This window comes from Rhinolophus sinicus, linkage group LG05, assembly GCF_036562045.2.
Source record: "Rhinolophus sinicus isolate RSC01 linkage group LG05, ASM3656204v1, whole genome shotgun sequence".
NCBI classification, from domain to species: domain Eukaryota; kingdom Metazoa; phylum Chordata; class Mammalia; order Chiroptera; family Rhinolophidae; genus Rhinolophus; species Rhinolophus sinicus.
Window position 1 is genome coordinate 167,635,967 of NC_133755.1, and position 27,924 is coordinate 167,663,890.

The 27,924-nt window shown below is 35.3% G+C and overlaps 1 protein-coding gene across 6 annotated transcripts in view; it reads left to right on the forward strand.

Moving 5' to 3' along the window:
- The first annotated feature begins 3,950 nt into the window (after nucleotides 1-3,950).
- The window catches only part of STXBP5 (syntaxin binding protein 5), a 158,862-nt gene continuing 134,888 nt past the window's right edge, over nucleotides 3,951-27,924 (forward strand). For 5 of the 6 annotated variants that reach the window (XM_019746931.2, XM_074333689.1, XM_019746933.2 and 2 more), the window contains exons 1-2: nucleotides 4,100-4,401; nucleotides 5,663-5,760. In XM_019746931.2, the coding sequence (XP_019602490.2) occupies nucleotides 4,249-4,401; nucleotides 5,663-5,760 (251 nt within the window). In that variant the 5' untranslated portion in view covers nucleotides 4,100-4,248. Of the gene's footprint in view, nucleotides 4,402-5,662; nucleotides 5,761-27,924 lie in introns of all 6 variants that reach the window. The other variant, XM_019746935.2, reaches the window with a different exon arrangement.

Below are 27,924 nucleotides of genomic sequence, written 5' to 3' on the forward strand. Positions count from 1 at the left end.
CTCCTGCAATTTATGAATAATTTAAATTTCATAGTCTGTTAAATGGTGTAGTGTATCAATTATTGTCATGCACATATCCTTTGGGACTCAATAAACAGCAATTAATTCTATATAAATGAATGTTAGCAAGTGAGATAGATATGGTCTACTTTCCAGAAAGTGTTTGCCAATAACATAATTTCTCACTAAAATATTTATTTTCAGTTTCTACTTTATTCCCCTCAATCAGCATCTAGCTGTCCCTATGAGACCAATAACAGAGCCTTAGTTAGCCTGGTAGCCTTTAAACAAGATGATGAGGATTGGCAGATTCTGGAACATTATGAATTCTCTGACTTTGGTCTTTGGCCTTCCATGCTGAATAATTTAATGAGCTGTCTTTCTTTTTGTATGTTGATTCTTTTTTTTCCCCCTTTTAATTTTCAGTGTATTAACTGAGTATTGCTTAGAGCTGTCCTGACTCAGCTAAATGTAATATAGCTATATAATTTGTCAGTGGTATATATTTTACAACATCATCTCTTGGTCCATTCTTCAATAAGCAGGTAAGAAAGAATTCCATCTGGGAGATTATCACCTACCCAAAGGCAGAAAGCTATTGAATTGCTTGGAATCAACAGAGTGATTCATTCATTAAAAAGAACAAGCACAAAAAAATAAAACTCTGTTGAGAGATTATTATGGTAAAACTCTCTGCTATGTGCTAAATTGTAAAATGAATAATATGAATTATTAAATTTTAATTTTATTCTCAACTTAAAATTAATTTAAATTCTTAAATTTTGAATCTTAATTTAAAAATCAATTGAAACTGACTTAGAAGAGATATGAATTTGAAGATCCATTACTTTATCTTTGCTATCATGAAGGCAGATATTTTGGGGCATTGTTGTGTGTGTTTTTTTTTTGTTTTTTTTTTACCTAATAGAATTCTGGATATGTCCTGGTCTCCCTGAGCTTGGAAAGGATGGATTGCAAATTCACAAAGCTAATTTACATGAGCAGATATGCTCCAAATTTATCTTAAATTACATATGTCCTCTATGAACCAAAGTTTTGGGAATGCTAGGATGAGTTCATAATCTGATGAAAGAGATGAAATATGGAAATCCAAACAAACATTCTAAAGTAAAAAATAAATTAAAAAAAAAAAAACTGGCTTAAATTAGAGACCTCTTGAGGTCCCTTTCAACTAAAAGATACTGATAGTAGAATGGAAAAACTGACATTTTTGAGTATCTACTGCATGCTAACCAATGTAGTAATCAGTGCTAACCAATTTTACATTGTCTTTTCCAGTTTATCCTCACAAAATCCTAGGAAGAAGGTAGTATTAATCTCATTTTACACATGAGGAACCTGGCCCTTAGGAAAAATAAAGAATTTGCCCAAGGTTGCACATATAACCAAAGCCTGGATTGAAATTCATGTCTGGCAGACAACAGAGTCCAGGATTTTTCCACTACACCACAAGGCCTCTCAGCAAGAAGTTGTCCCATCTCCAAAGAGTTTTATAATCCAATGACGACAAATTATCCAACAAATTTATTTTCAACCTAGATGAAAAAGTGGATCATAAAATTCCTTGAGGAAATGATCTCTCTGTTTTGCAATCCCCCCATATGAGGGCATTAGTATTAACAAACAAACAAACAAACAAACAAAAACCTCTCAGGTACTTCTGATTACCTCCCGCCTGCCTTCCAATGCTCTTCTCCCTCCTCTTCACTTGGTCAACTTCTACTCATCTGGACTCAACTATGGTGAATATCACCATTTCCAGGCCTTCTCTGGCCGGTTAAATTTCTCTCTCCTGTCCAACTTGTGCATGATTCCATCAATGAACTCATCACATTGTTTTATAATTACTTATTTATGTGAGGTTCTCCCCCTGTGGTGAGCTTGTTGAAAGCAAGCTTTGCATTTTTGCATCTTCAATACCTAGCACAATGTCTTATACTCAATAAAATGTTTCAGAGAACTAAATTAGTAAACAAAAAATTCAGAAGCACTTGGAAATAGCTTAAGAAAATCTTCAAATTTGTTTTATTTGTTGCACCTACTTAATTAACTGAGCAATTCAATAAATATTAAACCACAACACAGTTTTATAGGTTCAAAATGTGATGCATCGTCCTTCGATGCGGAAGCTCCACAGAAAACTACATTTCCCGAAATCCCTGAACCCCAATCGTAGTTGGTTTGCTGACTGTTCTTGAAGGCCTGTCACATCAACCAATAATGTGACGAGAATTTCCTTGAATGGGGCAGAAAGCGACCAATCACAAAGAAGAGGGCGGGCACTTCTGATTTCGGTTCTGAAAACGCTTTACAGCTCTTCAGTGGCTCCTCGCCGGACCATCAGGGGCGGGGAGTCATTAACCTGTGAGAGCGTCTTTCCTCTCCACCGCACCGGACCCCACCCTACCAATTCGAATTAGTCTTTGTGCGCTTCCATCATCCCTTTCGTTTTTCTAGTTCCCACATTTTCCCACATTCTTCCAAATTTAATACCTCTGTTTCTAACCCACCTTTCCGTGTAGAACGCACTCTCAGGCAGGTACCTACAGCATGAATCTCCGCCTTTTCAAACTTGAACCAGACGTTTATATCTCTAAGCATCCAAACAAGGTTGTGTCAAGGAAGTAGCGGAAATGTCTGAGTAAAATCTTCATCCTTCCCTCCTTTCCCCTTGCAAGAGTGGAGAAGCTACTGGGGGATTACTTAATGGATAATCAGCACTAAAGGCAGATTGAAGGTTCTGAAATGAGTGACAAGCGATGTGTTTACTTCCACTCGCGTCCCGGCCTCGTCCCCACCTACCCTAGCGTGCAGACTGAATCCAGGAGCGGCGTGTCACTAGTCAGAGCAGACACCCAGCCCTGAAGCGGTTCCCCTTTAGCTGCCTATTCAATTCTAGCACCTAAACTGCCATGGCCACGCTTTAGTCCTACGTACCAACAGTTTCAGGCATGAATTCATTTTTCCCCCTCTAAGTTCATCTCCTTACCCAGTACCTTTCTAGGTCTGCTATCCTCTTGCCACAGGCATAGTCGTCGTCTAGACGCTTTTTTCAAAAATCCAAATCCAAATCTATCAAAAACAAAGCACATCAATAAAGCAACAACAATAATATCGCAGCCAGCAGGCGGGAATGTGTTCCTCATTGAAGGGTAGGAAATAACCCCCCGCTATAAAGACCGAATTTGAAAGGTTTCCTGCTGCTTGTCAGTCGTCAACATTTTTTACTATCCCAGCTGCAAGAGAAGCAGCTGCACGCTCTAGTAGGGTGATTGGGGTGGGAGAGATTTAGCCATGGTCTGGGATTTTCGCAGGAGATAATTTAAAACCCAGCTCCACTTCGGCGAAGGAGGGGGTTGCGGTGCGCGTGCGCATGCTCAGCAGCCCCGCTCCGCGGAGGCCCAGATGCCGCCACCGCCGCGGCCGGCGCTGTAACCGCGGCTGCCGCTGCTGCTCCGGGCGGGCGTTGGTGCCGTGTGCCGAGGCGCCCTGACAGGAGAGAGGGAGCGGCCGGGCGGGACCGCGGGCGGCGCCGGCGCCTAAGGAAGGCAGCGGGGCCCCTGAAGAAGCGAGGGCGGGCCGATCCACCGGCTGACGAGCGAGGCGGAGAGCGCGGGGACCCACCCCGGGCGCCCTGCGTGCGATGCCGGCCGGGCAGCGGCGCTGAGCGGCGGAGAAGCCGAGCGGCGGCCGCAGACGGAGAGCCCGCGACCCCCGAAAAGAGGAGCAGGAGCGGGAGCGGGAGGAAGCGCCGAGGGACTGCGGGGCCGGGGCGGGCGAGGAGCGGCGGGGCCGCGGGCCATGTACGCGGCGGCGGCGGCGGCAGCGGGGGCGAGCCGGGGCGGCGGCGCGGCGCAGAGTCAGCCCGCGGCCAGGTGAGGCTGGGCAGAGCGGGCTCGGAGCGCCGCCGCCACTGCTGTGCCGCCGGGCCGCGGAGCGAGGCGGCGGCGGCGGCGGCTGAAGCAGCGCCACAGCAGCCGCGGCGAGCAGCGGCGGCCTCGGAGGAAGAGGGGTCCCCGCCCGAGGTTCTGGTGGCCGCCGCTCTCTTGTCGTCGCAGTATTTCCTGTTTGGATTATCTTTTGCTTCTCCCCGGCTGCCTCCTTCCCCTCATACTCCTACTCTCTCCCACTGCTCGGTGGAAGCTGCCCTCGGCCCGGGCTCGTTCCCCCCGCCCGGGGACGCCGCTTGCCGCCTCTCCCGGGCTGCGGGGGAGCCCCGCCGAGACCATGAGGAAATTCAACATCAGGAAGGTGCTGGACGGCCTGACCGCGGGCTCGTCCTCGGCCTCGCAGCAGCAGCAGCCGCAGCAGCACCCGTCTGGGAACCGGGAGCCGGAGATCCAGGAAACGCTCCAGTCCGAGCACTTTCAGCTCTGCAAGGTGAGCGGAGCGCGCAGCCCGCGGAAACGGGGGTCATTTCAGGGGGTAGCTCGGGCTTTACGGGGGAGTACGAGGGACGAGAGCGCCAATAATAAGCATCCCGTGAATAAAGGGCTCGCTCCTCCTCTAGCAAACATTTGCTTGGTGGGTTATTTTGGAGATTGACATCATCTTACTCCTTTTCGTTGATTTTTTTTTTTTTCCCTCCCCTTCACATGCAGCTATCCTTCACGGTTGCTTCCAACGTATTATACTGCTCTTTAATTCGTATTCTTAATAATCTTACAGCTTTTATATTAAAGCGTTTTAATGTAATGCACCAACTTCGAAGTTTCCCTTGGAAAGTGTCTAATGAATATTGTTTATCAAAAAGCCAAACCTGTTCAACTAGATCTTGGCTCATCACCTTTTCCTTAGGATGTGGTAGGAGGCTTGAAATATGAAATCACAGGGTCCTCTTATTATGTTTGGTTAAAAAGTTAGTCCTCTGATTTTTGCCTGTTAATGGCGTGACAATTGCCATAGCGGTCTGTAATTCGGAAAGAATGATGCAGCGAATTAATTCACCAGCTGCTCAATGAGAAATACAAACTTGTCTTGGTATTAAAAACTCCCTGCTCATAAATACCATGCGTTCACATGTTAGAGTTACTTAAAAGTGTGTACGTATACACTTTATTGTCCTAATGCCCTAACATCATTAAGGATTTAAAAGCAAAATGCAAAAATATATGCTGTCCTCATTCTGTTAAATTGCAAAATGTTGCCATAGATGTTTGAGAATTGCTTTACCGAATCCTTGACTAGTTTATATGACAGCATTTCCTTAGAAGTACTTGCATTAGCATCCAAATAAAGTAATGGAAGTTATCACACTTGAAATAAAGCATGAATTGCATTTTTAAGTGAATTCACAGAATTTTTTACCACTGTGAACATAGTAATTTATTCTTAGACGTGATGGTCTGGCTACAATATTGATAATAAATTTTGTTTTATAGAATACCAGTATTATGGAAAAGCTGAAATTAAAGTGTAACACCAGGATAGATTTTGTTTTGTTTTGTTTTAGGTTCTATGTGACTAAGTTCTGTTAATGTAGCTTTCATAGTTTTGTTGTTTGTTTTTAAGCAGTAAGTACATGTATATGTGTTTTGCATCGGTTATAATTGGTTCCAGATTCTAATGCCTTTATTGACTTTTCTGTTTTTAAATTTCGCTTGCTGCCTTGGTTGGTGTGATGTCACTTGCCCATCCCTAGACTGTTCGCCATGGATTTCCTTACCAACCCTCAGCCCTGGCCTTTGATCCTGTGCAGAAGATCCTGGCAGTGGGAACTCAGACTGGTGCTTTAAGGCTGTATCCTTTTATTTAATTAATTATTATTTTTTTAACCTTTGACTGTATTTCCTTAGTCCTGTGTTGCTGATTAGTTGCTCTTCTTGTTTAATTCCAAAAAAATGTATGATTGGATAGATATGTGAAATCATGTGGTGTTGGCTTTTGTCTTGATTATACATATGGTCATGTTATATATGGCTGTGATGTTTCTCAGATCTCAGTTTATAGTAGCTAAACATGTATCCACATAGAGTTCTAAAGTTTTGCTGTATGTAATAACTAATGTTTGCAAGGAGCTAGAAGTTTCTAAGGGAAATATATCTGCTTATACTAGTAGTCTATTGCGTGTGGAATATGTCAAGGATGAGGTTTAAAGACAGTTGCACAGAGCACGTTTTAGTTGCTTTTTAAAAATATTGTGCATGATTAATGTTGAACTTATGACCTGTTTATTATTCTAATGAATTAGAGGTTTGATTTGAATTTGGCTGTCTCTGACTTGTCTGGCTAGAAAAATCATTAGAAGACAAGTGTCTTAATTTTATATAAGTAGTTATGAAAGGTTGCTATTTGTAGAAGTTTTAGAGCATTTTCTTAGCATAATGTAAATGGATAAGTGTACTCTTCTTGATATTTACGCTTTTGTAGTCTGCGTTTGTTATGGACATTTAAAAACGGTTAGGTTAGCTGTACTCCGAAATATTAGTAGAGAATTATTCCTGGTTATGCATGAATTATAGAAGTTTTGTTATAGCATATTTTTCAAACACCTACTCAGTCTTCAAGATAATTTTTTTTAGTGTGAACAATGCAGAATACTTCTCATTGAGTCTTTTAAACTATTTAACTTAAAATTATGTTTGCTTTTACTGTGACATTTAATCATCTTAACCTAAACCCTTAATTTTAAACTTAAACGTAAGGTTTTTAAAAGCAAATGCTTTGTTCAGTTATCTGTAGGAGATCTGCTTCCTGTATTATTGAAGTAATGTGTTAATAATAAATAGAAAAAAATGACTAGATGATCACAATAGACATACCTATTGTAAATAATAAATAAATAAAAAACGGAGAAGGTGGGAATTTTAACCCTCACGTTTTATATTTATCTGGCTTCTGATAAGGGAGAGGGGAGCCTACATTTGAGTTAAACATGTGCCTTCCAAAATTTTTTCTTATACTTTTTAAAAATCTTCATTCAAAGAAGGACTATATATAGTATCAAGATATGCCTCATTTCAGTTGATATTAGTGTGCAAGCTTCAAAATGATCATAAAAGTTTTTTCAGATGGGCCATTGAACTATGTTACTAAGTGAAGTCTATCATTCAATAGTAAATAACAGTAGTGCACTCATACCTGTTAAAATGGTAAAAACTGACCAGCCTAGATCTGAGTCTGAATTTCTAAATTGTTTGTCTAAACAGCTCTTGCCCAAATATCTGGATAGTTGAGAATAGAATATTTTTGGCTGCAATTGTTTAGATATTTTTATTCCTAAACCTAATGATCAATACCTTCTAGTTTAGGGTTCCTATTTCACTCTTGTGAAGATAGGAATAAAGTTAATTTCTGTCAGTGTGGGTACTTAAGTGTTCAGTAAAACTCTGTAGTGACTGACGAGTAGTATGTATTGTTAGGTCTAGATGATGGACTGTTTGGAACTGAAAGCAGATTTGTTGTCGTTCCCAACAAAAGAATTCATCACTAGACTAAAAGAAAAAAAGAATTTAATCAATCAGTTATTTTTAGCTTATTTTGATTTTTTTTATAAATAGGTTGAATTTTTACTATTTTTCCAATATAGTCTCAATTTTCTTATGGTAACTTTGATTTTTATTTTAACAGTCAATCTGCCTCTTTTATAATTTAATGTAATTATAAGTAAGTACCACTAGCAAGCCTCACTTTATAAAGAAAACAAACATTTTTCTTAGACAAGACTTTTGCCCTTAATGTATTTGAGCAATTAGCAACTTGACATCAAGAGAGGAGTAAAAATGTTAAGCCTGATACTACTTGCCAAATAAAAGCAAGGATCAAGTGTCCAAAATTATCACATGTATATGATTTTTGCTTATACATATTTAATAGTGAAATACTATATGAATGTAAGTAAATCTGTAACTATAGTTTATAATTATACTGTAACTTTTGTTTTGTTCTTTAGGACCTGTATTACTATGTTTAGAATGAAGTCAGGAAAACTATTTACCAAATATATTTCTACTTTTCCTTTTTTTGAGATTTATATGAGCATTCCAGAGTGATGAATTGGTTTACCTACCAGTAATACCACTTAGTCATTCCTACCGTTAGTTTTAAGGAGCAGATCAGCTTATGAGCTTTCATTATTATGGCTTTGATTTATAGAAAGTGCCTAAGACCTTTTTATTTTTATCTAATTTCCACATATGGGATGTAAGATGAATGTTTTTCTGTTCTTTATTTTCAAAGCTAGTCAACTAAAATTACAGTTTCTAATTTTACAGTTCCATATTGATATAACATGCAGACTGTATTCCAAGTCAGTTCTGCCGCCCTTGCTGTTTTAGATGTTTCATTATTGCAGTTGTTTTGTTTGTCCTTTTCTAAAATTTTCTTCTCATGTTAGACTCTGGTAGCCTATAATACATTTGTCTTAAAAGGTGCCTTTAAAGCAGAAATATACTTCTAGATAAAGTCTTTTCTTTCCTTTAATTGTGGAGCAGAAAGTAGGAGATGTATTCAGAAGTAGAATTGGGCTATTGAAATTTGAAATGCATATCTGACTTGAATAATAGAAGATCTTCCTAAATGTTGGCAGATTAAATTATATTAATCTACTCTGAGGTTAAAAAAAAAGAAAACTAGATGAAGAGTTACATCTGATAGCTCTTATTTGTAGATACGAATTGGTGAAAATCTGAATCCTTAAGTAATATCTAATAATGAGACAAGATAAATTTAGTGCATTTGCTGCATTAATATTATATATAGCATATGACTGATGATATCATTATAAACATGCTTTATGTTCAACCTTCTTGGCTTCTGGAGAGAATATGAGGTTGGAATGTACTTATTGATAAGTAGGAAAGCATATTTTATGTAACAGTCATATAGTAGTGATGTGATTTAATTATTCTCTTTTTGCCATGTAGAAGTAGGTTCAGTTTGATTCTCATGACTAATCTAGGGATCAAAACTATTGGGGTAATAGGTAATATTGTCAATAATATTGTAATAACTATGTATGGGGTCAGGTGGGTACTAGATTTATCCGGTGATCACTTTGTAAGTAATGTAAATGTCTAATCACTATGCTGTACACCTCAAATTAATATAATATTATATGTCAACTATAATTTAAATCTTTTGTTTTTAATTTAAGAAAACTATTGGGATAAATATTCTAGTTATTCCCATATGGATAAGTAAGGGGGGGAGAGTTTTACCTGAAGAATGAAGGCATTTCTAGTAATGCTGCTGTTGTCCTTATCTAGATTCCTGGTTCACTAGTATAATTCGAATTGCTTCATACTCTTGTAACCAGGGGCTTATTAAGGTATTTATGTCTAAACACAATGAGGTCATTTTATGTGTGAATATTTCAAGGACTAAGCAGAAAAATAGAATTTCAAATTTACTGAATTTCTGTAAAAAATTATTAATTTTTATTATAATTATCAAAATTATTATCAAAGAACCTGATTTATTGTCTTCTTGACCTGTAGAAAATACATTGTAATAGTCAATCTCTATTTTGATAAGGCACGGTCTGTCTTTTAAAGTGCGGTGTAATGTTGCTGAATGCAAGCTTACAAAGCAATTTTGTACCTTGGAGTTCATTTAACAAGCATTTAGTAAGTGTTAATATTAGATTATAAATTGTGGCCTGAATTCTGGTTCTTGTCTTGCCACTAAAGAATTATGTGTCCTCGAGTTAGTTTTTTTCTTACTTTTAAATGAAAGTGCTGTATTAGATGATTTCTCTCAAGAAGCAATTCTGTGATTCCGAGTAGCTATACAATATTGTTCTACGTGAGTATTCAAAAGAAATGAAAATATGATTTTTACCTTCAAAAAATTTCCAGTCCTACCTAAAGAACTAGAACTAGATAAACATAATTGAAATTAAAGAAGTATTTAGGGGTCTACTGACATTGCACAATGTCAGATTACAGATAAATTCATTGCATTTGATGACATTTCTACACATTAGTAGGTAAGGATTCTGAACGGCAGAGAAGAGGTGGGAAAATTATTCTAGGCCAACAATGTGGGCAAAAGTAGAGAAAAGGGAATCATCATGGTAATTCAGAGTAATACTAAAGAGACTCCTAGGAATAGTGATTCTAATAGAGTTGGGTGGAGAAATAAGGACCCCGTTGATAGAGAACCATGAATGTTAGTCTGCATTATTTGGGTATTGTTCAGGGAGGAATCATTGTAGTTATATAAGGAGATGCTGACAGGAAGAGAGTGTGATTTTAGGATGATTGATGGGGCATTGGTATCATGGATGAAAAGAACAGACCAAGTGAAACTTCAAATCTAAGTATTAATCCATGTAGGTAGTAAAGTGTATCTAAAATGGCTATAGGAGAAGAATGGAGGGGTGTAGAAGTAGAATGGGAATAGGAGAAGAACTTGATGACTCTTGTATAACATCCTAAAGGGAGTAACTAAAGATGATAGTTTTTCAAATATTGCACTGAGGCAATTACAAGACAGGAATGGAAAACTTGGTAAAAAAGTGGCAGGGCAATTTTGTGTTTGGAATTATGTCATCTTTTACTTTTGTCGTATTGCCATTTGAGAAGGTAGTCTAGAATACTTAGACTAGCAGAAGAGTTGGATCCGCTTTTACACTTGATTTCCTTTTGAGTGGTCATTGGTTATTTCTTGGATTTTGTTACTGAATTGAACTACTTTAAAGTCACTGTTAGCTGCTTGGCTGTGTCCATTTATCCTCAGTCAGAATCTCTCAATAATGATAGCATTTTGGGCTGGATAATTCTGTGGGTTTGTCTATCACGTTGCAGGCTATTTAATGTCGCTGGCTCCCACCTACTAAATGCCATGGTTGCCTCTGCTGTCAGTGTGGTGACCCCAGCTCCCCCACAGCCTTCCAGGAGCTCCTGGTTGACAACCACTGCACTTAGCCCAAGTTCTTCATCATTATTCCTTAAGAAGGAATAATAAGCCTACCTAGCTCATGAAGTTAGCGTCAGAATTAAATGCAATAATGTGTATGTGTAGCTTTTAAGACCATGTAGGGGCTGTTTTGGTGAATATTCAATATATAGTATTATTACTAATATGAATTTTCTGTGGTTTTAATTTTTAGGTCTTTCATTCATTTGTTTCAGCAAATAATTAGTATTTAGACTAATTTTGGATAAGCCAACTAAAATCTCTGGGCATTAGTTGTAAAACGAGGAAATTGGGATGAGTGATTTCCAAGAGTTCTTCCAGCTCTACGATCTTAGGATTTCTTTCTTTGTGAAGGACTTGGGAATACTTCGACCATCTCTGTCTACAGTGGTCTTCTGATTGGTTGTTCTGAGTACTTATTAAAGAGGATGAAGTACCGTGTTTCCCCGAAAATAAGACCTGGCTGGACAATCAGTTCTAATGCGTCTTTTGGAGCAAAACTTAATATAAGACCCAGTCTTATTTTACTATAAGACCCGGTCATAAGACTAAGTCTTTATAATATGATATGATATGATATGATATGATATGATATGATATGATATGATATGATATAGGCTGGGTCTTATAGTAATTTTTGCTCCAAAAGACTCATTAGAGCTGATGAGTCTGGCTAGGTCTTATTTTCGATGAAACAGGTATTGGTCTCCTTCCCACTGTGGGTTCCTTTACTTTGTATTCCTTGACTGCATTCATAATCCAAATCAGTAGATGCACAAATGTAAACCTGTGTTTACAAAAGGGAACAGGAGAAAGCATGTGGAAAACACCTTTTCCGTTATTGAAACAGCTCATATTGAGTACTAAGGTGATGGGTTGTTGTATTTTCTTAGTACAGTAGTCCACCCTTATCTATGGGGAATACGTTCCAAGACTCCCAGTAGATGCCTGAAACCACAGACCCTGTATATACTATGTTTTTTCCTATCCATACATACTTTTGATAACGTTTAGTTTATAAATTAGGTGCAGTAAGAGATTAACACTAATAACTAATAACAAAATAGAATAATTATAAAAATATGCTTTAATGTAAGATATGTGAATGTGGTCTCTCTCAAAATATCTGATTGTACTGTACTCACCCTTCTTGTGATGATGTGTGATGCTACAGTGCCTACATGATGGGATGAAGTGAGGTGAGTGATGTAGACATTGTGACCTAGCATTAGGTGCCAGATTTTATCATGCACCTCAGAATGGTGCACTATTTAAAATTTATGAGTTATTTCTAGAATTTTCCATTTAATATTTTCAGACCACAATTCACCATGGGTAATTGAAACTGCGGAAAGTGAAGCCATGGATAAGGGGGTACTACTATATAATAGGTGAGGTCTCATTATGACAGGAAACTTGGGACATTTTAAAATACTATGAATTTTACTTTCCTTTCTTGGGGATTAATGGTCAGGACGTCAAATTAAAATAAAATTACTTAAAAACAATATGGGGTTCCTAATCACATAATTTTACTAATTTTTATGCAAGAAATTTAGTATAGAGACTGTCTTCCTTGAATTGCTGGTATGTAATTGGATTGCTAAATTTGGTAATTGTATAGTACCTTGGAATAGTAATAACTGGCAATGTACATGTAAATAATTGAACTATAAGAGTAATCTCAAAATAAAAGATAAAGACAACCAAAGCTTAACTTCAAGATTTGGAAGTGACACGTTATTTACAAGAAGAGAATTAGTAATCAGAGTGTCAGTATTGATTTGTTTTGTAATGTTTACATGAGAATTTCCTGTCCTGACTTGGCGTATCATGAGAAGGTATACTCAGTATTTTTAGGGATGGAGATTAATGAAATGTTTTTGGTTTGACCTACACAGATGTACATCTGTTTAAGAATATAACACAATGATAAAGAGAAAAGAGCATTTTCTATGTTCTATCTTTTATTAAAATAGGTTTTAAACATAATCTAATACTATAAAACTTCTTGGGAAGCAAAACAAAGTGACTGTTGACTTGATTTTATGAAATAAAGAGTTTATAAAACTATAATCATAAAGACTCTTTATTAAAAGGTACTTGATACATCTCTCTTCCCTTAATCACAGATGAAATAAATCATTCTAAGGAGAAGAAATCGTACCTTCCAATTTATTTACTCAGACTTCTTTCTATAAAGATGTTCAGGCCTCTATATAATTACTTGTATGTTAATTTGACCCCATTTTTAATTTTTATTTGCAGCAATAAAGAAGAAAGTTAGTGACTTTCCATGTATCAATATTATTTTAACATTTTTGCAGAATTTTAATACCTAGCAGTCATCTATTTTCAGATTAGCAATCGCAATTGCTTTAACCTCTCATTTTCTTGTGTTTCATTTTAAAGAAATTTTGGACACTAGCTCTTCACTTTGTAACTTTTTTTAAATTTCTTTTTGTTTTGGGTCTGTGGATGGGAGGTAGACTGAGGGAGGAGGTAGGGCTAAGACTTGTTGATACAGTTTACTCCTCACTACTTGGTGTTCCACAACCGGCCATGTATTTAGCAATTCCTTACGTCTAGAATACTTTTTTCCCTGTTAAAATAATTCTTATCTTTAAAGCCCAGTGCCTTTGTCTTTGATGCATTTTTATTTTAATTCCATCTCCACTTCTACCCATGTAGCCATCTTTTCCTAGTTCAGCATTTAAAAATCTACATTTCTACATTACCATTCTTTATAAGTAATATCATGTAGACATTAAATGTGGAAAATTAAACATTTTAGAAATTGTAGCTATAATATTGATTGGTATTTTAAGATAAACTATCAGTATACAACAAACATTACAGCATATGAGAAGATGCAGTGGGGTCCATAGCAATGCAAATCAGAATCAACCAGTACCCTCTACCTTACCAAGAGCCATAAATTGGACTATAGTCAGTATACAATTAGAATATAAAAACAGAAGGAACATATAGATTCTTAAATGATCAACTCAGTATGTTCTCTACTAAAGATCATATAGAAGAAGAGTTGGTGTTAGCGTACATTTAAAGTAATGAACTAAATCTTTAGTAGTCAGCAACTTTTTTTGTAAAGGGCCAGATAGTAAACATTTTGGCTTTATATTCTGACACAACTATGCCAGTGTACCACAAAGGCAGCCATTGACTGCTTTTGTGAAAAAAGACATGTAGATGTTTCAACAAAACTTTTTTTATAAAATCAGGCAGTGGGCTGGATTTGGTCCACAAACAGAAGTTTGCCAATCCCTGCTGTAGTTTCTCAGGCTGCCTAGTTTCTCAATTGTGTGTGGGAAGGAATGCTCAGAAAGTAATTACTACTGATATTTTTATAGTTATTTCATAAATTACACTTATATAACAGTTTAAATTTAACATTTAGTGATAAATAGAATATTTTAAGAAAGAATCAGTAATTCTTAATGATACACAGTACCACTGTATACTAAGTTAAGTTATTTTCATAGGAATTTTTTGATCCTGTGAAAGAGGAATTTTTCTAGTGAATTGTAAAGATAATAAAGTTGCTTAACTAAGTATTCTTTGGGGACAGTTCAGTTATCAATTCTATTGAAATATTCAGCTTGTTTGAGACCTTTACATCCTAATTTTAATTAAAAATATATTTACATTTGTAGCTTCCCCCAATATTTTATTACTATTACATAGAAATATGTTGATACAGTTAGAAGCATTCCCTTTTTAAAAGTAAGCATTTTACTAAAAATGTTACGATTTCTTAGATCTCTGCAAATGTTGATAAAAATCATTTTTATTTGTGGAATAAAACAACCTGAAATAAAAATAATATAATAATAATAATAAATAATCCATTCATAAAGCTCCTACAAGCAAATTCGGGTGCATGGTTACCTTCTTTAGGGTCAGATATATTACATGCCACCTTTTGGAAAGAATGCACATGGTAGTTTAAATGCAAAGTGAAATTACATCCACTATTTGAAAAAAATTTATAGTTGCTCATTGCATCATTTTCCAGTAGCAGTAAATATGGATATAATTTTATTCAGTAAATAAGGCTAATTTCTGCTTGATTCCATTTCTCCAACTGGTGTTAATCCTTTTGGAAGTTGTTATATAAGACAAATAAATGAAAGATGACACGCTGAGCATATCTCTTTATGTTTATTGTTATGATTTAAAACTAAGCATTGATTTACCAATAACTTAGATTCCCTTTCAATGGAAAGTAATGTAAAGGTTTTTAACTAAAAGTAGCTGATATTTTGTTTTCGTAATCATCTTGAAAATTAAGGTTTGCTTAACACGTTATTTGCAAAATATATAGTCTCAAATTATATTGTAGTTATTGCTAAATAAGGTGTTTTTTTTTTAAATTTGAGATATTTTTATAATAGTTTTTGCTCGTGTTTTCCTTTCAGTAAGTGCTGTCTAGAACTTTGATGCTTTTCCTGGTGAAGTTGCCTGTTGAAGAGTGATTAATCCTACCCTTTCTTGAAAGCACATAATCTTTTCTTGTAATAGCAGTACCTCTGATTTTTCACAGCAGTACTCTGTGAAACGTGACTATAAATCTGGTGGCATCAGCTATTGCAGTACTTCCTGCTAAATTGCTTTCCTTTTGTGTACTTTTCCTTTTTGTTTTTTTGAAATGGAGAAAAAGTGTTGAAACATTGATTTTTCCAAATATTCTATCTTTGTACTGTATTTTGCATGAAGTGTTGTATTTTTCTTTTAAAATTCACTTTTTCATACTTGAGCGAAGAGCTTAGCCATTAAGCATCTGAGTAGGGATGCTAGGATGAAAGATTATTTTTTCGTGACATGTGAGAATGTATGTTCCTTCTTGTATCTTTAACCCAGACCACTGTTATTTATGACTATATTTCATAGTAGCTGAGCAACTGGTTCATTTGAAAGTATATTTATATATCAAAAGCCAATCTAAAGAAATGCCTGTGATAATAAATATAATTCATTTTAATCCCTTTAGATACAGCCCTAACTCCAAAATAGTAAGTAATAAGAATGGATATTTTTCAATCACTCTAATTTGTTTATAAATAATAAAAAATTATTATTCAAAATAATAATGGAAGAAGTAACTACAAGCTTATTTCAACCTAGTTAATACTATCTATTAGTCTAAATGCTGCGGTTTTTTTGTTTTGATGTTCATTTTATTTATATGAAAAGAAAGCAGTTGACTGTCATAATTTTTCAAATACCATTGAACATTTATTGTAAAATGTTACAGTTGTGTTGAGAAAGTATTAAATGTTGACCTATGCATTCTTCAGTTAATTTTAACATTTTGTTAAATTTTTATTGCAGAAAAAGTGCAAGTTGTAGTTTTCTTAAATAGCAGACTAGCAGAATGTTAGAATTGTGAGTCAGCAGTAAAAATCAAATATGTCCACCCTTATAATCATGAGGATGTGGCTAGCTTTATTTCTTAGTATATTAATTTTTAATGGACTTTATTTTTTAGAGCAGTTTTGGGTTCATAGGAAAATTGAGCAGAAGCTACAGAAATTTCCTTTGTACCTCTGTCCCCACTTGGCACAGCATGCCCCATCATCACCATCCCCACCAGAACGGTACATTTGTTATAATTGATGAACCTACAGTGCCCATCATAAGCATTCAAATCCCGTAGTTTACGTTAGGGCTCACTATTGGTGTACGTTCTGTCGGTTTTGACAAATGTATAATGACGTGTATCCACTATTGTAGTATCATACAGAATACTTGCACTGCTATAAAAAAAACCTCTGTGTTCCACCTGTTTATCTCTTTCTCCTCCCTAACTGGTAGTAACCAGTGATCTTTTTACTGTCTCTATAATTTTGTCTTTTCTACAGTGTAATATAGTTGGAATGATAATAGGATATAGCCTTTCCAGATTGGTTTCTTTCACTTCATGTATTTAAGTTTCCTCTGTTCTTTCATAGCTGATAGTACATTTCTTTTTAGTGCTAAATAATATTACATTGTTTGGATGTACTACGTACAGTTTTTTATCCACTCACCTGCTGAAGGACATCTGAGTTGCTTCCAAGTTTTGACAATTATGAAACATGCGGCTATAAACATCCACACGTATGTTCCTGTGTGGATACGAGTTTTCATCTCCTTTGGGTAAATACAAGGAGTGTGATTACTAGCTCATTTGGTGAGAGTATGTTTAGTTTTGTAAGAAACTGCTAAACTGTCTGCCAGACTAGCCATATCATTTTGCATTCCCACCAGCAATGAATAGGATTTTCTGTTGCCCCACAGATTCATGAGCATTTGGTGTTGCCAGTGTTCTGGATTTTGGCTGTTCTAATAGGTTTGTACCGGTATCTCCTTGTTTTAATTTACGTTTTCCCAGTGCCATATGATGTAGAGCATGTCTTCATATGCGTATTTGACATCTGTACAGCTTCTCTGGTGAGGTGTCTGTTAAAGTCTGTGACCCATTTCTTTAACTGGGTTGCTCGTTTTCTTGTTCAATATTAAGAGTTCTTTATATGAGTATATTTTGGATAGCAGTTGTTTATCAGGTGTGTCTTTTGCAAATATTTTCTCAAAGTCTGTGGCTTGTGTTGTTCTCTTGACATTGTGTTTTGCAGAGCAGAAGTTTTTAACTTGAATGAAGTCCAGCTTATAAATTATTTCTTTCATGGATGGAGTGCCTTTGGTGTTTTAAAAGTCATTGTCATACACAAGGTCATCTAGATCTTCTGCTATCTTCTAGTAGTTCTGTAGATTTGTGTTTTACATTTAGTTCTATGAACCAATTTTGATTGAATTTTTTCCAGGGTGTAAGGTCTGTGTCCAGATTCATTTTTGGTGGTAAGGTGTGGGGGGAGGGGAAGCATTCTGAAGTTTTGTGACTAGGTCTTATTCTTTTCATGAGCCTGTGCTAGAGTGGGTTGGAAGTGAGTATTTCCTTTCCCCCAGGTCAGTTAGGCTCTGATAAACCACCAGCAGTTTAGGCTTTGGTTAGTCTCTCTAGAGGGCAGACCGTGTTAAGCAGGGATTACTCCAGTGTATTTAAAAATGGTTCCTTTTCTCCTTCCCCTGTTGGAAGCAGGAAGGAATTTTTCTCAGATATTCACTGAGAACCTGGAGATAAAACTCACTGAAGTGTGGGGGACCTCTTCCCCCATTACTGGGTCCGTCTGGAGTTTCTAACTCTGAGACTTGTCTATTTTAAGCCTCTAGGGGCTCATCAATTTACAGTTTAGATTTTCCTACCCTGGCACTGATTCCTGTGGAGGTGTCTGCTGGTTGGTTTGTTTTGGTAAATTGTGATTCTCTGTATTGGCCTGCCTCTGCAGTTTTGGTGGGCAACGATTTGTCCTGTGACCTCACTTGTCTTATGGATCTAAGATGAGTTGTTGGTTTTTAGTGTATTCAGCTTTTTACTTATTGTTAGAACGGAATGACAACTTCCAAATTTCTTATGTGCTGGTCCAGAAAATTGAAGTCTATATTTTTATAGGTGAAAAAAAATCTTCAGAAAGATCTTTGAAAACAGAATTTCAAATTAAAAAAAATAAAATATAATGACCAGTCCTCTGGAAAGAAAAAGAGATTTTAAAATTGATGATTGTCAAATAGGTGAAATGATAGAACAGGGGTACTCAGTGTAAATAATTGTTATTTTACAGAGACTTTGCATTGCAAATACATTCATAGGTCATAAAATAAAAATGAAATGTTCTTCCCTATATTAAACTTTGGTAAAGATTTATTAAGTTCTTGTTTTTAGCATATTTCTCTCAAGTTGATTAGAAACTAGTTCAGATAGAAGTAGCAGATTATTAGAAGTTTGAAAAATAAGATATGATGAGATATTAAGGAGATTAATGATTCCATTTGAAGAAAGGAAGTCTGAGAAATTATTTAATGAATCATTCATATATATATAAATTTTATGGAAGATAATGCTTAATTATTCTTATACCACAAGGTTTTCCTGTTTTTAACAACTATGGCTATATGTTAGAATAATTCATGGAGCTGGAAAAAAAAACAACCAAACAAACAAATAGTGCCCAAACATATGCTTGGATTTCTTCTCTAGATATTCTGATTCAGTGAGTCTGGAATGGGGCTTGACATCTGTAGGTTTTTGTTTTTTTATCTTAAATCTCCATGGATACTTAATAATGTAAAACCAGAATTGAGAAATACTGGTTAAATGTTTGACAGGCAGGGTAGCAGTGTTCTTAGTGTGGCAGATGGTAGATAATAAACATGTTCAATACAGCGTCTATAGACAGGCTACTATTCTAAGGTAATCATAGCATCTTGAGATTTGTGGTATAAGCATGAGGAAATAAGCTGACACTTGGCTCTACCATTACATTTGGAGACAGGGCTGTGAAACTGTGATGTACGCAATGTACATGAAGATGGAAAGGAACTGGAGTTCAGGTTTGAGTTACGGTGTTTCCCCTTCCTGGCAGTGTGTGTACCACTGGACACGAGAACCAGCAGTAGAAAATGCCCATGTTGTAGTTAGTCTAATTTATGAGGCTGAAAAGTTTAGTCTAAAACTTGCAGGTAATCTTCACAACGATCAGCTAGCTGAAGGAGGCAGGTGAAGCGTTTCACAGGTGATAAAACTATAGCACACCTCGTTATCTTCGTTATGACAGATATTTGACATATTTCCATTTTTTCCTGGTAATCTGCTACTTTACAATTTTTTTTAACAGGTTATGTTATCTTGAGTGAGATAAATGAATTAGTCTGATGCTAAATCTTATCCTCTATTCAGTTTAAGAATGCTTTCAACAGTATTATTTTCCCATTACCTTTTTTTAAAAATTTAAGTGTAGTTTGTATACAGTATTAATTATATTAGTTTCAGGTGTACAGTATAGTGATTTGGTATTTTTATTCCTTACATGCCATCACCCTACTAATTTGAAAAGACATATGCACCCCTATGTTTATTACAGCATTATTTGCAATAGCCAAGATGTGGAAGCAATGTAGATGTCCACTGATAGATGAACGGGTAAGTTTGCATGGTGACACATCAGTATTCTTTGACCACATTATGATACCATTTAGATTTTAACCTTGTTATTGCAAAAAAAAAATCATCTTATGGTTAAATCTCTTCAAGACTTACGTCATTAAAAATAAAAATCATCCAGTGACCTTTTATTCACAAGGCCGTAAGTCAGTTCAGCATTGCAACACCTTGAAAGCTAATTCGAATACTTAAAGAGATGTGAATTACCCTGTTTGCTGAAAGTATAAGACTGTACTAAAAGAAATGGTGACAAGAGTCTCAGAGTTTCTGATGGATTAAAATTATGCTCTCTTGGGTTTGCTTTTTTTTTTTTTTTTTTTTAATGCAGCAGGAAGGAACACTTTACTCTTAAAAGTTTTTTCTTGGTTTGTCATCAGAGTATCTGTTCAAAGAAAGTTATGTTCATAGAATGTTATACAATTAAGTGTATAATACTGTCAGGTACTTTATTAGTCACTTAGCCCTATTCCCGTCTTTAAACTTTGAAGGCTATAAAACTATTTTCAGAAACTGCACAGGATATCAACAAAGTTCTCTAGTTGTTTTCCATTATGTATTTACTCTATTTTTCCATTCCTAGGTTGGGAAATTGAATATATAACTTCTGTAGAGATTGGAATGGTGTCAGTATTTTGCCTTTTTCCTCATTGACAGAAATTGTTGAACAGTTTCTCTGAGAAGATACAGAATCTTTAAAAATCTTAATTACTAAGTATCTACCAGTCTTGATATTATCACATTCTTCATGAAAGTGAGATTGTCAAAATATGTGTGTAATATACAGTGGTAGTGACAGCAGTGAAAACTTGCCTGGGAGCTATACTTTCAGAACTTATTCCTGGCTAGGGTCCCATTGCCTGCTTCTTTTACTATTTTTTTAAAATTCTACTTTGCTGACGATACAGTAGAAATCCCAGAAGGAAAATAAGCAATAAGAGGAGTTATTGCTATGATTGTAATACCGACCTAACAAATGATTGGAAGATAGAAGGAACAGGCTGGAAATGTAGATTCATGGAATTTTAAGAGATGTAATGGATACTAGAGACACTCTAGACCTGTCCCCTGATCAAGACAGAACTAAGGCATCTTTCTACTACCAGATACTTTTTATTGGCTTTCTGAAAATCACACTAGTTTTACCTAAGAAGATATGACTGGACATAAACATGTTTCTTAGATTTTAAAGTTCATTCGTTCATTGTTTCTCATTCATGAGTATTTATCGAGTGCCTACTGTGTGCCAAACAATGTGCCAAGCTCTGACGGTGAAGAGAGAAGATCCTCTTCATCCTATTACCTGAGACCCTTAAAAGTCTAGGTAGCCTGTATGGAAAGCTTTCAAAAGGTATCACGTAATTCAGTAGCACATGATCCCTGAAGGAAACAAGTATCTACAAAATGCAGTATGACCATATAATAAGGAATACAAAAGAACAGCATGACATAGAATAGGGTAAAATAGGCCAAAGTCCAAATAAACTGACTGTGAAAATAATCGGAAAGTTTTTTTCTTTTCAAGCTAAGTTCTTACCTACAAAATGAGCACTGTTTGGGGGTATCTGTGTACCTACCTGCTATATTGCTTTTATATTTCTATTTTTAGACAAGGCTTTTGAGGATTCAGACTGATTTTATACCCCTAATGTCCATTAAAGTTCTCAACAATTAAATGAATGGGTTAAGCAAACATGGTTGAGAAATATTCTTTTGCTTGCTATTTTTACCTTTTAGGAGCTACATGGTGGGAAAACACGGAGATAAAGTAGGATCTTTAGTACAAGAAGCTCTGCTTTTTTCCCCCTTAATTGCCCATTATTATTGCCACCCAAATCTGTAAAATAGTGAATGAACGAAGGTATAGTTGGAAAGAAACCTGGTTTATGGAAAAGGGAGATATATTCTGGGACAATAAACCACTTGCCTAATCTGAAAACAGGGTTCACCTACCTATGGTGTGGATCTAGCAAGAGGCTCTTGATTCAGTGTTTCTAGTAGTACTGAGGCGTAAGTTAGTTAGATGAATATAGTAACATAAAGAAGTAAACCTGATGAGTTTTCTAATGGTCTGTCTAATTCTGTGCTGATACTTTTCTCTGCTTTAAAAATTCATTAAAAGAAACTAAATTGGTAAAGATACTTCCGTGGTTTAAAGGTTAAATAGCCCAGAGAGGGTTATGATGAAAGTAACAGTATGTGCCCTGCTGTGTCCTTCTTGCCTACCCTGCTCCCCAGCGGGAACCATTTAACTTTTTCTGGTCATGTTGCTGACTCTATAAATAAAATGTTTCTTAATTTATCAACTTTAGAAATTATCTGTTGATTTCCTGTCTTGATAAATGAGTATTTGATTCGTATCTCTCCTCCCAATATAGTCATGTCACTATTGTGACTTTCTCTCTTGGTTGCCTTTTTTACTTTCACTAATTAGTACAGTTAATTCTTTATTTCTTGCTCCATAAATTAACTATACATACTAGCTCTTGGCTCTCCACTTTGTAAAATAAAAATATTAACCCATCACTCTTCTTTCCTCCTTTCCTTTCCCACAAGCTGTCATCTCCATTAATAGAAACTTTTTGTTTGATTCTAAAATTTGAAAATGTATTAGGACGTACTTCTTTTTTTCTATTATGACTCTTTCATTCCATAGCCAAGGAGTATCCTATATGAGTACATTTCCTGTCTTGTACATCTGGCTTCCTCTGTCCACCTCTCCCCACCCGGACACATTGGCTGCTTTCATCCCCGGCTGAAATTCCTCAGGCTTCTCTAGGAGAGACGCACATCTCTGGAGCCCTCTTGCTCTCCTGTACCTGTCCTTCCTTACATCCCCCGCTGTGCTTTTCCATTCTGGACCAGTGCTGTGTAGCTCCTTACATCAACCACATCCCTATTCTGGACTTTTTCCTTCATCTCCTTCTGGGTTGAATTAATTATTTCCTAGATCCCATGTCGTTGCTGTTTTTTGTTTGCTTCCTCCTTTCATTTATTGGAGCACAGTCTTAAATGGCCTCCTAAGGAAGTGATAAGATGTCTGAGGCCTTGCAAATCTAAAGGTCTTTCTTTTACTAAACTCTGTTAGTGGTTTCATTGAATGTAGAGTTCTAAGCTGAAAACTGCTGTGCTCCAGCTCTGAGGGCCTTGGTTGCTTCATTGTCTTCTAGCAACTGGTGTTACAAGTTTGTCAGTTTGATAGTCTTTACTTTGCAAGTGACTTCTTGTTTTTTGTTTCTTTTTCCTGATAGTTTATAGCGTCTTCTTTTGAAGTGTTCATGTGGTGAGATTTTAGAGTGGTATATTTAAGTGTGGGTCTTACTTCATTTTCTCATTCTGGGTACTTCATCTGAAGACTCTGAGTCTTCAGAAACTAAGTAAAATATATGTTCTCTTATTTCTTTGATAACTTTTCTTATTTTTTCTCTTGTTAAATGTCAGCCTCTAAAACAATCCTTCATATGGTGTTGTTTTTTTTCTGTTTTTTTTTTCTTCTTTTTTTTTTAATATTTCGGCTGTACTTTTAAAAATAGGTCCTTGGGACAGAGTGACAGCCAATATACTTGTTCAGCTTACTGTCTGGAATCAAAACCTCTTTTCCCAACTTTTCAATTGTTATAATTTAAAATGGGAATTTCTTGAATTTTCATCAGTATACTTTAAGGATTAATGTGTATTTTAAATTATTAGATGGAAATACAAATTTCTAAAAAAGCTATATTTTTCTTGAGATTTTTATGTATTTCTAAAACAATGCTTTTTATATTATTGAAGGTCTTATTTGTTTAAGAGAGTACTGCATTTTCTTTGTTGTTTTTAATCTGTTGAATACTTCTGTGCTTAAATCTTGAATAAAGTGAAAATCTCTAAAAATTGAATGCAGGGCAGAAGGAAATAAGGAGCGTAATTGTGAAACTGGTCTACTGTAGTCTTATTCTTTTACTAGCTGCGTTTCATTTAGGATGCTAATTAAATTCATTCATTGCTTATGAAAAATATTTTAAAATCCCAGATAAAAGGGAGTACACTTAAGAATATAGTATGTTTAACTTATGTCATTAATAATTGCAATCATTTTTTGCCTTAAATTCCATCTTTTTATTTTTGCCTATTTATATGTTATTATTTATCATTCATACAATCTGATTCTTTGTTTTTTACATGACAGCTTTACTGAGATGTTTACATACCATTAAATTCACTCTTTGAAAGTATACAATTAGGTGCTTTTCATTAAGTTCAGAGTTATGCAATCATTGCCACTTTTTAATTTCAGAACTTTTTCATTATCTCAGTAAGAAATCCTATACCCCCTACCAGTACCCTCTCTACCCATCACAACCACTTAACTATTTTCTATTTCTATGAATTTGTCTATTCTGGAAATTTCATACAAATGTAGTCATGTAATATATGGTTTTTTATGACGGTTTTTACTTAGCATGATGTTTTGAAGGTTCATCCATATCTTAGCATGTATTAGTAGTTTATTTTTATGGCCGAATACTCCACTGTATAAATACACTGCATATTATTTATTCAGTCATCACTTGATTGATTTGGACTTTCTTCTTTTTTGGATATTATGCATAATGCTGCTGTGAACATTTGCTGTTTTGTGTGTGTATGTTATCATTCCTCTCCTTAATTCCTAGGAGTGGAATTGCTATGTCATATGGTAACTCTCGTTACTAAAGAGAAATTGCCAATTTATTTTCCAAAGTGGTGGCACCATTTTACAGTTCTACCAACAAGAATTGAGGGTTCTAATTTCTCTACATTGTCACCAACTGTTGTTATTGTCTGTCTTTTTTGTTATAGTCAGAGGGTGTGAAGTGGTATTTCATTGTGGTTTTGATTTGCATTTCTCTGATGACTAATGATGTTGAGCATCTTTTCATTGATTTTTTTTTTTTGCTATTTGCATATCTTCTTTTGAGAAATGTCTATTCATATATACTTTCCCCATTTTAAAAGTGGGTTGTCTTTTTGTTGTAAAAGCCCTTTACATATACTAAATATCAAATTCACATCAGGTATATGATTCACAAGTATTTTCTCCCATTCCATGGATTATCTTCACTTCCTTGATGATGGTATCCTTTGAAGCGCAAATGTTTTTAATTTTGATGAAGTCTAATTTATCTATTTTTTCTTTTGTTGCTTATGCTTGTGGTATTTTATCTAAGAAACCATGGCCTTATCTGAGGTCACGAAGACTTACTCTTATGTTTACTTCTAAGAGTTTTATAGTTTTAGCTCTTAGGTCTCTGTTACATTTTGAGCTAATATTTGTATAGAATGTGAGAAAGGGGTCCACACTTATTCTTTTTCATGTGGATATCCAGTTGTCCCAGGACCATTTGCTGAAAAAACTATTCTTTCTTCATTGAATGGTCTTGGTAGCATTGTCAAAGTCAACTGATCTTAAATGTTTACTTCTGGCCTCTCAGTTCATTCCATTGATCTATATATATCTAGCCTAATGCTAATATCACACTGTCTTGATTAAATTTTAAAATTGAGGAAGTTTGAGTCCTCCAATTTTGTTCTTGTTTGTCAACATTTATTTTAGTTATTTTGGGTCACTTGCATTTCCATATGAATTTCAGGATCATCTTGTCAGTTTCTACAAACAGCTGGGATTCTGATAGAGATTACATTAATTTTATAGCTCAGTTTGGTGAATATTGCCAATCTTCACAATATTAAGTCTTATGTTTCATGAACATGGGATGTCTTTCCATTTACTTAGGTCTTCTTTCAACAGTGTTTTGTAGTTTTCAGTGTACAAGTCTTGCATTTCTTTGGATACATTTATCCCTAAGTATTTTATTTTTTGTGATGTTATTGTAAATTCAGTTGTTTTCTTAATTTCACTTTTCAGATTGTTTATTGCCAATGTAAAGAAGTACAATAGATTTTTATGTATTGATCTTGTGTTGTACAAACCTTGCTAAATTCATTTACTCATTCTAATAGTTTTTAAGTGGATTCCTTAGAATTTTCCATATATAAGATCATGTCATCTATGCATAGACATAGTTTTGCTTCTTCCTTCTCAATCTGGACTCTTTATATTTCCTTTTCTTGCCTTGTTTCCCTGGCTAGAACATCCTGTATAATGTTGAATAGAAATGGAGATAGTGTGTATCCTTTGTTTTTCCTGAGCTTGGCAGGAAAGCATTCAGTCTTTCAGCATTAAGTACTGTGTTTCCCCGAAAAAAGACCTAACCGGAAAATAAGCCCTAGCATGATTTTTCAGGATGACATCCCCTGAACATGAGCCCTAATGCGTCTTTTGGAGCAAAAGTTAATATAAGACCCGGTCTTATTTTCAGGGAAACACGGTATGATGTTAGCTGTGGGTTTTTCATAGATGCCCTTTGTAAGGTTGAAGAAGTTCCTTTCTTGTTGAGTATCGTGAAAAGGTGTTAGATTTTTGTCAAAGACTTTTTCTATGTCCATTGAGATGATCATATGGTTTTTATCCTTTATTCTAATAATATAGTATTTGATTCTGTGAGCTTTTAGAGGATAGGGTTATTTACTCATTTTAATGTATTATTTAACCTTATAAAGAACTGTTCTCACATAGTTGGAGTCTCTAAAATGTTTATTGGCTGATCATTTTACATATGGAGACATTTGTAAGGATGCCATCTCAAAATTTCAACTAGAATTAGAATGCTTATACTGCTAGGCCAAGGTGCTTCATTATTAAAATTAATAGGTATGTATTATCATGAACTAACATGAAAAATGAGTGTGGAAGAAAATTTTTTCCTTGGCATATTGTTTATGCCTAATTGGTTTTATGGTGTTTACTTGCTACTAAAGGTTACATTTGTCTAGTTTTATAATGTTGGACTAGTCTGACTTTATTATGTACTCAGGTGCAAAATATTCATTATAAATATTTCCTCTATGTTTATTCTCCAGTTTTAAAATGACTTAAAATAAGTTAGGAAGTAACATTTACATGTGAAAATAGGCTTTTTCTCATTTTGTGTGTGCAGTAAGGCCTAGTGATACATGTTTTGGAGTTAGGCTGCCTGGGTTCAAACCTCATCTTCCTTTCTAATTAGCTGTACAACCGTGGGCAAGTTATTTAACCTCATTGTACCTGAGTTTCCTCATTTGTAAAAACAGAGTTTATAATAGAGGTACTCTTGTGAGGTAATACATATATAGTGCTTGACACATATTATGTGTTCAATAAATTTTAACTGCTATGATGATACACTTAAAGGCCACCTAATTCCTTCTTTCTCCCTCGCTTTCTAGCCCTCCTTCCCCCCCAAAAAAATAGATAACCATAAGTGTAGCTGTGCAGGAAGTACCTGGTAGGTGCCATGGGTCAGATAAATTAATTAGTTTACTCCAGAGACAAAGATGACTAGTAGGATTAAGTAGACATCATAGCTTTTGATAGGTAAGCAGTAGAAGAATTCAGAGTCAAGGTATCTACAATAGGAAGATCGCACCATTTTTGAAAAAATGTACTGGAGTTCAGAATTGGAAGATAAGATATACGGACATCAAGAAATGTACCCTTACATTTTTAGCTTTGCCTTGTAATTGATTAATGCATATTTAAAAGAGCAGACACCAGAATAATAAATGAATATTTTTGCATTTAACAAAATCTTGGCAGAATTGTTCAATATGTAATCTTTTCTTTTGGTTTTTCTTCATTTTATTTTCAGATGTTTGGTTTTCTCATTTAATTTGTGAAATAGCCACAATAAATGGGAATAACTTACAAAGAAGATCTTTGTTATAGTGTTTATTTATTGTCTAATAAAACTGTTGACTTAGTAATGACAATATTAGGAAGAACCATGTCTGCAAGAAGCAATAATCATTATAGGCATGAAAATATATTAATATTTGCATCTGTGACAATCTGTTTTGTGAACTAATATATTCAAAATTGATTTTTCTTACATTATGATATATCCATTGTAAGGTAATTTTAGTTTTTG